Raw genomic sequence first — 12,735 nt, forward strand, 5'->3', positions numbered from 1 at the left:
ACACAGTAGAACTCTTTATTATGACACTGTAAATGTGAATTCCTGTATTATGCATTTTGATGGTTAGACTCCAATACATAGGTCAGTCTGGTTAAGAGTATATACAAAATAAATAATTGTAAACAAAAATTCAAACTGCCCACTGGGCACTGCGCAGAAGCAGTGCTTGCTTTGGATATAAAGACATGTATTGTGCGAAAGGATTCCAACAAGGGACAGTCTGGATTGCAACTAAAATGGCTGTGTCTCCTACTCTGACTGGGTAGTGCGTAAAAGTGTGGAAAGGAGATGAATTTGAGAGATAGAACATGCGAATACACTCTCGTGCCTGAAGTGGAGCAGCGGTGTTGCTGTGGGAAGGCTGTAGATGCCCTCTCACCACAGTAAGAAGTGCCAACTGGGAACCTGCAGCCTGCAGGTCTGCTTTAGCCTTTACTTTGACCTGGACTGCTTGTGTATAAAATCACTCCTTTTGGAGTGTGGACACACTTTAAGCCATGATTAAGACATGTCATAAATTCGATCACAGTACTGAAGTGATTGTACATTTTACAGGTAAATGATTGTGATTTTTTTTTTTTTACACTCTCTTGCACATACTTGTAGCAGTTAAGAAATGACAGAGTAAGAGAAAAATAGTTATACCGTATCCAGGGATGTTTTACAACTGTGTGTCCAGATGCACTGTGTTCTGAACAGTTTTAAGAGTGACTCTGTTTATCTTCATTGTTTTGAGATGGGTTTATTTATTTCAAAGATTTAAATCCCAAAAACTGTGCGCCTGTGTGTGTGTGTGTGTTTGTGTGTGTGTGTGTGTGTGTGAGTGAGTGAGTGTGTGTGTGTGTGTGCGTGTGAGTGAGTGTGCATGTGTGTAAACCAGAAAGAGAGGTTAGTTATCCTAGACTCAGACCACTGTCACATCACAAAAAAGAGAAACGCCCATCAGAGGAAGTGGGCTTCCTGCTGCTTTTACAGACTTTCCCCCTGAAAGGCTGAGATACTTAATCTGCTCTCAGTGGGGGAAGAGTCCACACAGTGTCAGAAATGAAAGGAGGGTCTTCAGCTTCAAGTGTCACTTCCATTCTCTTTTGGGGTAAGTGTTTCTTTCAGGGTGAAAATACTGCATAACTATTCAAAGTAGTTTGGAGAAATGAGAATAATTTTGGCCTCACTCTCTGGTGATGATTTAAATAACTGGAAACTCTGACAACAGTGGTATCTAACTGGGTATATAACTGAATAAGGGTATATAACGGTAAAAAAAATTCTGATTGTGATTTTGAGTTCACATTCTGTTAATGGGAGTCTCATCTAAAGTCGCATTTCAAAGTTATTAGCTAAATGACACCAGCAATGGCACTCCAAGGGCCCACAGTGTCCAGTCAGGTGTTCTTATGACAACTTGACAAAAAAATCGCAGATTGTTATGCTTATGTATATATGTATATCATGCCTACATGCAATGTGTACATGAAGTCAGACCTTGTCCTAAAATGACAAAGTTGTTGTAAACAAAGTGGGTTTTTTTTTGTAAAGTCTATATGTTAAAATGGATGTTATAACTGGTGCCTCAAAAACTTTTAAAGCTGCCAGTCACTGCCCTTTGACAGAAAGAAAAAGAAAGAATAAAAGAGAGACAATTCTAAAAGAGACTAATATATGATCAAAAATTTGAAAAACTATACTCCATGGCAGTGGCGTTGTTAGGTCCAATCATTTGGGGCTATAGCCCCAAATATTTTAAGCCTAGCCCCGAATATTTTCGCCCTGAAAAATGAGGTGTTTATAGCAAATTAACAGACAGACTGTGTAACAGAGCGGAACTTGACTTACAGCATCCAAAGGTGTGATAATATTTATTTACTATGAAGGTAGATATAACCTCCCCAACCTACCACTACCAACCTCCCTTCAAAAAAAAAGACAAGCCCCAGGCAAACTTGACTTAACCCCGGATCTTTTCAATAGCTAGAAACGTCCCTGCTCCATGGTCATTTCTCTCGAACCGTGTCACATTGCTTTGCGCACATGGAAATACAATTTTTATTCACATTTGCCAGAACTGTTTTCTGTTCTTAAAGTTATTATCCTCTCTCTGTTCTTAAAGCTATTGTGAGGCAAATGAGTTAAGGAAACTGCTGCTACAGGTTTTATTGTCTGAGAGAGGAGGCAGGATGCAGTTCCAGCCACAGAGCAAAGGTCTCTTCCACAGGCCCGCTCCCACCCAGCCATCAACAATCTACAGACCCAACCCTACTCGTTCACTTGTATTATTTTTTTGTAAATGGAGGAAAAATGAAGTGCTTAGCATAGCATTTGAGAAGAGTAATAATAACCTGTGATCAGAAGTATTGAACCTCTGGAGTCGCTAGCGTCTCGACATCCCATGATTGTGTTCGTTTGTGTTTGGGTGTATGTGAAAGTGTATTTTAGAGAGTGTATTTTGACTCCACTTTATTGGGAAATTACATGACATCACAGACACAATTCATTTGAAAAAACACAATATCACAAACAACCAAATATCTATGCCCCCCCCCCCCCATTCAAAACAGAAACCTGAAACCAACAAGAGGGAAATAAAAGGACACCAAAGAAATACAATTATAAAACCTTATGAATAAGCAAAATCAAACGGAAGGACACATGGAGCCATCATTTACATCCACTGTGCACTGTGAAAGACTGAGAGAAAGCAAGAGATTGTTATCCTTACCACAGGCTGTTGTCTCATTGTTGCCCATCTCCAGCTGCTTCTGCAGTCAGAGAGGGCATGTGTCATCCTGCGTAACAATATTGCTGCGCTAAGAGCATAATATAGGGATGTGTATGTATTACAACATCCATGAAAACCTGTTGCATAAATTAAAAGGTATGATGTAATAGTTGCAGCTAGTGATGTGGGAGGTTGTGTGGGCAATCTACTGCCTGGTAATTGGTTTAGACCTTCTAATTGTGTTAAATATGAATAAATATATTGTGTTCATCTTGGGACTGGCATGGAGTCAGTTTTCAGTCTTGACTGAATTGTGTTCTCTGCTCTGTGCTTGTTATCCTTTGATGGCCTGGGTCACTGCAGAGCCTTAGGTTCTGCGGGAGTCTGTATTTGTGAATGCAGGTTTTGCTATGGTTATTTACACACAATGCTGCATTGCACTGTGAATTACCCAGGATTGCAGCAGTCTGGCATGGAAGGAAACAAACGAATATCAAGTAAATAACGATATAAACAAATTAAATGAATGCTACTGAAATAGTACTGATGTGAAACAATGATTATTAGTCATGACACTGATTGTACATACGGCCTTTCTGATGGGTTCTTCCTCGCTCTCCTTTAGTGACCTGGGTTGGCTACCTGTGTGTAGGAGCTGGGGCGCTGCAAGCCACCATCCCAGGTATAAGCTCTTAGTGTTTAGATTAGCACCATTCTGTCCCCTAACTCAACACCGCACTCTGAGAATGTCAAACCAGAACCATCTGTCATTAACATTCATTGACAAACTCAACCCCCTCCCCCATGTCTTGCTTCTGAAATAATGATTACAACTTCTCACTACAGGACCTAATGCCACCAGCGATGCTTTGATCCAACATTCTGGTAGGTCTTCACACTCACAAATGCTTAACTTCATCACTGTACCCTTTCATCATGCAGTCACCTTGAATATCGACACCAACCGTTATGAATGGGACATACCATTAATTTTGAACTGTAAAACAGCTGTGACATGTCTTGTCCTTTAAATAATCCATGAAATATTTTTTAGTCAAGAAATGGTGAGAGAATTTACAGCATTTGTTGCATGACTGTAACTTTTTTGAGTGGTCTTCAGATAACTCTTAAGAACTGTAGAATCCATTATATCTATCCTGATGAACAGAAGTGCATCCACAGTATCACAACCACGTGAAATGAAGAATAGTACATGCACAGACACTGCACTCTTTCAAGATAATGTTCATCAAACCACATACCTGCACCAAATGCTAATCTATGTTTCCATTTTGGCAGTGGGCACGCTAAACACAAGTAAATTGCAAACCGTCAGCAGTGAGGGTTATTGTCTTTGAGAAAAGAAATAGGTGAAATAAGAACACAGAAGTTTTTCAGTCTACTTCCAAGTCCAGTTTTGAACGCGCTCCCCGAGGCTGTCTTTTGGGAGAGAGGATGAACCTCTTGCCTCCATGCCTTTACAAGTGAAATGAATTTAGAAAATGAGGGAAGTTGTTCTGCCAACCGCAGAAGCAGAGGTCAGACAGGCACCTGGATAAATGCAGTAATCAAGAAAAACACAGTGTCTCTCTTACACCCTGCTGAGTTTCCTGTTGTGCAAGGGTTTGCTAGGGTTCATACTTTCCCTTGATAGATACTGCCGGGGAAAATCTCCTGAATTCACATTCTCTGATACAGCATTCTCGTATTTTGGAGAATTTTCCATTCCGTCATTTTTTGGTTACTCATGTCTGACTGCAGTTGGATTGCTGCTCTTGCATTTTTGGGTTTGTATTGGATTGAAGTATTTGGCTGTGTCTGGCACTACAGTTGTTATACCTATCCAGTGATATAGCATTGCTTTATTGCAGTATGATTCACCAGGATGCAACTAGCATGTCATATATTTTAGTCTTTAAAACACAGACAGATGCATACTTATCCAAAAATGTTCTGATGTGTTGGCTGTCATATGATCAATGATATATTGCACATGTACAATACAATATATACACTGTACATACACATAGAATAAATATTATGGTTTGTGTTCCAGAATCGCAAGATGTGCAAATGAATATAATCATATCTGGTCTTTTCATTTTTGATTTAGAGCTTGGCCTGGGAAGGCGAAATCGAACAGAAGGTAATTTGTACTTTCTTTTTTTCGCAGTATATTACATTACATTATTGTCATTTAGCAGACGTTCTTATCCAGAGAGACTTGCATAGGTTACAGTTTTATCTATTTATACATCTGGATATTTACTGAGGAAATTCTACTTGAAGTATATTTTATGCAAACATGCAACAGAAAAAATGATAAAATTTTAATGGTTGCTTATGAATTCAATCTATGTATGCTTGCAGAAAGATGTTTAAGAAGCAAATAATATAAACCTTGGTAAATATAACTGCTTACACTAAGCCCCAGTCACCTTATTTTGTACATGTCCAAAGCTTTTTTAAATTAATGGCTGTTTTATATTTGTTTCACAGGCTGTGGGAAAAATACAAAAATCTGCCAAGTCCTATGTGATCTTTGTGATGAATTCCCTTCAAGGATGGATTGCTACACATCGATTCATGAAGCACAGTGTTTTTACAGTTTCCAGCATGCCATGGAATCCTTAACAGACACACACTGGTGCACGTGGAATTATGTAAAAAGGTTAGGGAGCTACATAGACTCGTAATGACATTTCACCACACAATGTTGAATATGTTTCCCAATTTGCAGATTAAACAGATCCCATGAAGCCACCTTTTGGCTTATTGAGCAGTTTTTGTGACCGTATTACATGTACAGTAATTGGACATAAGTGAACTGTAATGAGCTGTCAGGTTTTCTCAGCCATTTACATGCGCTGGTAGTCATGTCATACTCCAGCCTTGTATCAATTCACATCAGCAATTTAGCTACAACAGGGAATCCGGAGGCTCATTAGCTGACCTCCATCAATACAGAAACAATATGACCAGAATGAATATGTTTTCTAAACAAATTGTTTTACATTTACTCACTCCATCTTTAGCATCATCCACAGTCAAATCCTGTAAGATGAGATTCCTTTCCATTGTCAGTCTTTGTAATTGCTAGTGCATCATGGGTATGTTTTCCAATACAATGTGCACAGAGAGAATGCTTCTAATCTACTTTTAGATTCCGACACATTGGCAAGGTGCATGATGGAAGCTTGTGACATGAAAAAGAATGGTGTGCCCTTATTGACAGGATGTGTCAATGATCTTTTGAAAATATTGGGTGCTTCATTGCATTGCTGTTGTTCACTATATTGCATGCATGCCAAAAACAGGGATGGTTCAATACTAGGACACAAAGAACTTTCAGGGGCTGTGTGATCTCAGCTAATTGACTTCGCTCTCTCTCCTTGCCCCTGTGCAGTCCCTACAACACCTTCACCCTGTGCTCTGAAGACATGGCCGACTGTCTGCACATCCCCTGGCCCAACCAGCTGGTGGAGGAGACGTTTGTGTACATCCACTCCATGTACTTTAGGGACTGCCCCCTAGAGGTGCTTCCGGACGCACCTCCCAGCGTCATCTTCACACTGGTGATAACCCCCATCTGCCTCATCCCGGTCATGGTGATCCTGGTGATGCTGAAGACGAGCTCCTGGTGATGGAGGGAATGTCCTTGCCCGCCTTGCCCTTCATACACTTACATGGACTCCCAGACTCACATTGTGTGCCCGCCACACGCCTGCAGCCCCGCCCGTGAACTCACCCCTTCGCTCTCTTACATCTCCTGGTTGAGGTGAGCTGTCATCCTTCTCAAGCGGCATCCATTAGCTTTGTGAGCTTCCCAAATATCTTTAGGCTAAACAGGAAGCCATATCGTGGTTCCAATGCGTACACATTACTGTTCACACTGTAAATGACGGTACTCTAGGAACAGGGTTCCCTACCACTATGACCACAGCCCGTTATTTTATTATTTCCTTGATCAGCAGATATCTTGCGTTTCCACACTGTCCATGCTGCATGCCTCCTGCGTGACCCCCGTCTCAGAAACATCTCCTAGCTGCATCACTGAGATTGACCACATGGCGTCGCCATTTCAATCCTGTGAGGTTCAGTCCCGTTCAAGGCAATACCAGGCGTTGGGATTTTCTTGAACAGTTAAAGCTTCAGCGAATGTCTGTACTACGTTACTACAAGTTTTTGTGTGTGTGTGTGTGTGTGTGTGTGTGTGTGTGTGTGTGTGTGTGTGTTGTCCCTTACATAATTCTATGTAATAACTGTATTCAATGAAATGTCAGGATTTAAATGCGTTCATGGAAATCATATATCTACCACCCATTTTTTCACTGTATGCGTGAAACTTAATATATGTCTACTGGTGTATATAATGGGTGTCATTGTAAATGTGAAGTGTCAGTGAGTGTCAGGCATTATGATGACAGATGACAGAGCAGACAGAGAAGACCTCACGTCCAGTTTCTGGATGAAGGGAGAAAGTGTTACAATGATCTACGTGAGGCCATGAAATGAACCATCTTGAGGAAGAGGAAGGTCAGGGTGAGAGGCTAAAGACAATGGCAGGAACGTTATGCGTGCAGATTAATTTCCAGGCATTGTCCGCCCACTGGTTTCCTACGATCCCAAAGTGATGGCTTTGCTTTTTTAATGTTCCTGAGGGCAGGTGCCTTAAATCATCCGTCTGTGTTATCTTAGAGAGGAGTGAAAGACTGGAAACATTCTATGTGAAAAGTCAGAAATAAGTTCATACATTTACAAATACACCCAGTGTGCTTAGGAAAACTACCTTTAAACCCTGTGCACCTTGGCCCTGGAATGTGGTCCAAAAAACGTTGTCAGTCTCATTCCTGTGACTTTAAATGATTTATACAAAACAACACATTACAAAATGATTTTATATAGACTTCATATATTTTTAATATACATCTCATGGTGCTTTACAAAATTAACCACTGTATTATAAGTGAGAAGGAAGAGTGCCTTTCAATATGAACATGTTTTTAATGATGACTGATATTCTACATGTTTTTCATTTGTTTGTTGACTGATTGCAGTATTGTCTTTTTTGCGTGCTTTGTGTTTTAAACAAACTGGTTCAATAAATGATAAAATAGGGGTGTGTTGTGTTTTATACTGAAATAAACACAAAACAGAGGGGAAAAATGAAGAATGTTCTTACAGTGATCCCTCATCTTCTGGTAAGCTTCAGGCTTCAGTCCCAGTACCTCAAAATAAAGTGGGTGATGTATAAAGGGATGATTTTCATGACACTCATTTTCTGTCATTGAATAACATTACATGAATGTCATCTTCCCTGCTTACCCAGAGTACACAGAACAATAGCAATGTGAGTCTCTGCAGGAATATGTAGTGACGAGGACACTGCACTAATCTGAGAAGTGGCTGTGGGTGAATCTGTGTCTCTCCCACATGGGTGTGGACAGACTCATTAAGTATTACTCCCTTCCTGACAGACCTGTTCCTCTCCAGGGCCCAGGTTAGGTAATCACCAACACTGCCCCTCCCTATGAGTTCATCTTTAATGCATCACTCGTGTCACATGTAGGGGAAATGCACAGCCAGCTCTGATTATCACAACAGGCCAAACACCCTGTGTCTGTGTCCTGCCTGACGAAGTGTGCTGTCTGATTCTCCTTATTCATTCTGTATGTCATGTACAGTATATGAAAGTATATATTCATACAGCATTCATGTGTTATGAATGTTTGACTAAATCTTATGTTTATCTTGCATTCTTCCTGAAAATTATAATTTTTAGTTTGTGTTAGGTTTGTGTGCTGTGCTTACCCTGTAATATTATGTCTATGGGAAACTTTGATTTAATTCCTGATGATCTAGTTTGTGATGGGATTTCCAGAAACAAATTATATCACGAAAACATGGACTGCTTGGAACGCTGCTCATAATGACATGATAGAAAAAAACACGCAAACATTACAGAATATACATCATAGAAGCAACTGGCTAATTGTGCTGCCAAACTCCAGAATGTTTTATTTGGTCCCCCTATTCCAAGGTAAATGGCCCCTGCTGCCCCCATTGCAACCCCTGCTCCTCCTGCTCTTCCATACTGAGATGTGGCCACCAATGCAGCAGCTACTGACACCCCTGCTGCCCCCATTGGCCCTAGAAGTGCCCCTGCTGTCCCTCCTGTCCCCAGCATTGATGCTACATTCTGTACTATTGTCAGCACTGCTTGTCCAGCTGCTGCTGCTCCCAAAGAGATTTTTCCCGCCCCTCTGCACTCCATCAAAGCAATAACCACCATTCCAACAGCAATATTACACATTGCTACTGACATCACTGTTTCTTTTGCACCAACATCAAAGTATATTGTGTTTATCCCTGAGACACCAATTGCTTGCAAAGGGTATGTCATGAACATTATTTTCACAGCATTTGCTCCAGCAGAGGGCGGCAGTAGTAGCAGACACAGGTGCGCAATAAGTAAGCACAATGCACCTGGCAGAAATAAAGCCACAAGAAATAAATATATTACTGAACAGAGCATTAATATTACCCAGCCAAAACTTGCCACCCACAAGCCCATCAACAATGCAAAAAATGCTATGTTAATGACTGGGAACCGAAGCCAACACCGCTCATTAACCCGAGCTCTGAATAACCTCAGTGAAAATTCATAGAACGCAACCATTACCACTATAAAACCAGTAAGTCCCACCAGTAGTCCTACAAGTCTTATTGCTGAGGCTATTTTCTCTGTGACGGCTCCCATTGCAGCTCCGGTTGCTGTCACTCCCAGCAGCGCTACTGGTCCAGCTGCTGCCAGAGCTTTGGGCCCCGACTCAGGTCCCTTCATCCTCAGTACTGCAGACACTGCTGCTTTTCCAAAAGCTATTCCAATGACTGATGATGCCAATCCTAAAATAATCCCTGTGTGAAACCCAACCAATTTAACCAACACTGCCATATCGTCCATTTCTGCCAGTTCTGTTTTGTTTGTGATCAGTGTGTTTGTCATCAAGGATTCTATTGCCTCCTCTGTTGCTGACATTGAGGTGCCAAGAGGATACCCTCCAGCTGCTCCCAGCACCAGTCCCAATCCCATCCTTCCCATGACTGTCACTACTCCTGTGGGTCAGAGACAAGAGTGTCAGTAGTGTGATAGACTTTAGGATGCTGAAAAGAATGAGGAACCAAAACAGGGTAATGTGTGTGTGTGTGTGTGTGTGTGTGTGTGTGGTTACCTGATTACAACAACAGTTGGAATTGTCTTAGACTCTAAGACTTAGAGTGAGGACTTTACTTTTGGAGTGTGATTTGTTTCATTTGTTTTTTCTTTAAACTGTTGCATTTCTTGAAACAGCATTAATTTGTGAGGGTTCTGAAGGCAAATAATAACAGTGAAAGAGCAGTAACTCACTGTCTGTCCGATTCCTGTCCACAGCCAGTTGTGTTTCTGTATCTTCTTCCTCCATGTGGATTTCATCTGCAGTGACAGAGAGTGACAAAGAAGATTAGTGAGAAGATGGAACAGACACAGAATTACCAACCTATTAGGAGCCACACAGGGCATCTGAGTGCCTCCATGTGATTTGGGGGAGCCTCTGACAGAAGGACTCTGCTCTTCCACCTGCCCCCTTGAGTTACAGAGCTGAGGCGAGGAAGGAGGCATGCCTCTTACCTTGGTGTATTCAGGCCCATGCCATAATAGAAATAAAAGACAGAAACAATTCAGTTGTTTCCAGTAGCAGGAAAATAGACTAAACACATATGAAAAAACGTTTGATTGATGTAGATGTAGATTGGCCATCTACTTCCTTCTTTTGTAAGGAAATTTTAAACCATGAAAGTGGTCCACAAACAGTGTAAATATGTTGCATCACATACTTCAAAGAGGATTACATTTATTGACATTTTATGGAGAACTTGACAATCAGGTTTGACAAAACATCCCAACAATGTATTGCGATGATACAAACCCGCAGCGCTTAAGATTGTATGGCTTACTGTAAAGTTAATGTTGTATTCCAATATTTTAAGGTTGTACATCCTTTGACAACATTTAATCCCAATATGGGGACGTGTTTCCCACAATGACAATACATTTCAAGGATTGCACTAATTTTAGTATGTGTGAGTATCTGTGCTGCTTATTGGCTAATTCTGATGAATGCACCTTTGCATCTTTGCATATCTCTTTGGATTAAAAGGGTCTGCCTAAATTAATAAATATAAACGTAAATCCCTCTGAGAAGTTTAAAGCTCAGGTGTGAAATAAATAAAGGTTTCATCCTGTAAGTACCAATTAAACATTCATTTTTTATTTATTTATTTTTTTTTAATTATGATTCACATTTTTATGGCAGCATTTGTTTATCTTTATGATAACATTCCCCAACATCACCATGCACATGAATTTTTCCATTTCCAAACTCATTAACCAGTAACCTACCAAAATTGAAAATAGGTTGTATTTTTAAACTGAATACACAATGTCATATTACATAGGTCCAAACATCTCAGTGTGGTTAAATGATAGTTGTGTTGCATTGACATTTACAAGCCACAAAGGTGGTAAAATAAAGTCTTACCATGCTGGGGTTGTGCCATTGCTGAGAATTCGGGCTCACAGTTTCTGTTTGTTGATGTATTTCTCCTTCCTTTATGATCACTGGTGAGTCTCTGATGAAGATGAGATTCACCCTGCAGCTCTTTAACACTGAAGAAAGACTGAGGCATGCAGCTGTGTTTAGGTGCTTCACTCTCTTATCACATGTTTGGGGCACGCTTCACCAAGAATAAAGAAGCTGTAGAGTCTGCACATCATCCTACTGCTTCCAAATACTGTTATTTACACACAAAGCCATAAAATAGATAATATGCTGATGCCTGGAGTTCTTTGTCAGGACATTGACAACTCACCTTACATTACATTACATTACATTACATTACATTCATTTAGCAGATGGTCTTTTCCAGAGTGACTTCTAGCACAAAAGTACAGAAATGCATTTGTTCAAGCTGATTGAGCAACAGTGTCAGACCAGGCTAACAACATTCCCAGACCCGTGAATGTGAGCATAACACTGTCCAATCACTACCACAAGTTAACTTGTGTAACCTGATTAGACAAGGGAAGTCAGGTATACTACCATACAACAGTCACTAGATCACAGAATACAAAACATATCACGATACTACACGTAAAAAACATACAGCAAGTAATACAAGTAGCAGGGGTTAGGGGGTGGGGATCGAGGTGGAACCGAGATGCAGTCTGAAGAGGTGGTTCTTCAGTCTGTGTTAGAAGATGATTAGAAGTGATTCCACTGTTCTGACTGCTATAGGGAGTTCATTCCACTGCTGAGGGACCAGTACAGACAGGGATTGTGTCTGAGAGGAGCGACCCCGTTGAGATGGGACAGTCAATTTCCCCGTAGATGAAGAGTGTGGTGATCTTGACTGAACATACAGTTTGAAGACTGATTGTAGGCATCAGGGGGCTGTCCCATTCATTGTCCTGTATGCCAGCACCAAAGTTTTTAACTTCATGCGAGTGATAACAGGAAGCCAATGAAGTGAGGTGAGGAGCCTGTATAAATAACTTCCAGTCCACCCAATGATTAACATAATCATTCTAAGTACTGTTAATCAACCAACCATTGATTGTGTACAATTACAAAACATGCAAGTATGAAAAAATAACAGAAAATATGTTGTACAATACAAATCTTAATAAACATGCTCACATATAATCAGTACTGATCATCAAACTTAAAGCCTAAAACTTGAATTTAACAGGTATACATTGAAGAAAATGTGTGGCAAAAGGATTTCTTAACTCCTTTTATTTAAATGTTTCTCATGTACTTGGAGCTTTGCGCTTCCTGCAGTTCTTGCCCTGAAGAACGCAATCACTTCAGACACTTTATTCTGAGGGGTGAGTGGAAAAGTAATAAATTGGCTAGAAGAATTGTGTTATTAACACTCTAACAATTCTAAAAAAATAAATAAATGACAACTAAATTGAA

At 40.4% G+C, this 12,735-nt stretch overlaps 2 protein-coding genes across 3 annotated transcripts; one reads left to right on the forward strand and one right to left on the reverse strand.

Annotated features, from left to right (window-relative positions):
• Positions 1-1,024: 1,024 nt before the first annotated feature.
• On the forward strand, positions 1,025-7,601 carry LOC118794969 (receptor activity-modifying protein 1-like). 2 transcript variants are annotated; one of them, XR_005005774.1, is made up of 7 exons: positions 1,025-1,093; positions 3,342-3,398; positions 3,563-3,601; positions 4,830-4,862; positions 5,216-5,387; positions 6,123-6,494; positions 6,691-7,601. XR_005005774.1 is itself a non-coding variant. In XM_036553279.1 (6 exons), exons 1-6 carry the CDS (start codon positions 1,045-1,047, stop codon positions 6,358-6,360), a joined length of 588 nt encoding a protein of 195 aa, XP_036409172.1. In that variant the 5' UTR covers positions 1,025-1,044; the 3' UTR covers positions 6,361-7,601. The 2 variants fall into 2 exon arrangements, 1 of the variants encoding a protein (XP_036409172.1); XM_036553279.1 differs by having other exon boundaries at positions 6,123-7,601.
• Positions 7,115-11,672, reverse strand: LOC118794636. The gene is made up of 4 exons (XM_036552889.1): positions 11,296-11,672; positions 10,125-10,190; positions 9,435-9,832; positions 7,115-7,180 (listed from the first exon to the last, which is right to left on the reverse strand). Exons 1-4 carry the CDS (start codon positions 11,441-11,443, stop codon positions 7,115-7,117), a joined length of 678 nt encoding a protein of 225 aa, XP_036408782.1. The 5' UTR covers positions 11,444-11,672.
• Positions 11,673-12,735: the final 1,063 nt, after the last annotated feature.

This window comes from Megalops cyprinoides, chromosome 19, assembly GCF_013368585.1.
Source record: "Megalops cyprinoides isolate fMegCyp1 chromosome 19, fMegCyp1.pri, whole genome shotgun sequence".
Taxonomy (NCBI): Eukaryota; Metazoa; Chordata; class Actinopteri; order Elopiformes; family Megalopidae; genus Megalops; species Megalops cyprinoides.

What these genes read in the sequence shown, in the direction of transcription:
- LOC118794636 (XM_036552889.1), bottom strand. Translation starts at nt 11,443, where the DNA reads ATGCCTCAGTCTTTCTTCAGTGTTAAAGAGCTGCAGGGTGAATCTCAT. An exon ending in GGACAGGAATCGGACAGACA is followed by an intron (nt 9,833 to 10,124) that starts GTGAGTTACTGC and finishes TCTGACCCACAG; the next exon opens with GAGTAGTGACAGTCATGGGA. An exon ending in TAGCCTCAGCAATAAGACTT is followed by an intron (nt 7,181 to 9,434) that starts GTAGGACTACTG and finishes CCCTTCATCCAG; the next exon opens with AAACTGGACGTGAGGTCTTC.
- LOC118794969 (XM_036553279.1), top strand. Translation starts at nt 1,045, where the DNA reads ATGAAAGGAGGGTCTTCAGCTTCAAGTGTCACTTCCATTCTCTTTTGG. An exon ending in TGCTTTGATCCAACATTCTG is followed by an intron (nt 3,602 to 4,829) that starts GTAGGTCTTCAC and finishes TTTTTGATTTAG; the next exon opens with AGCTTGGCCTGGGAAGGCGA. An exon ending in AAGGCGAAATCGAACAGAAG is followed by an intron (nt 4,863 to 5,215) that starts GTAATTTGTACT and finishes TTTGTTTCACAG; the next exon opens with GCTGTGGGAAAAATACAAAA.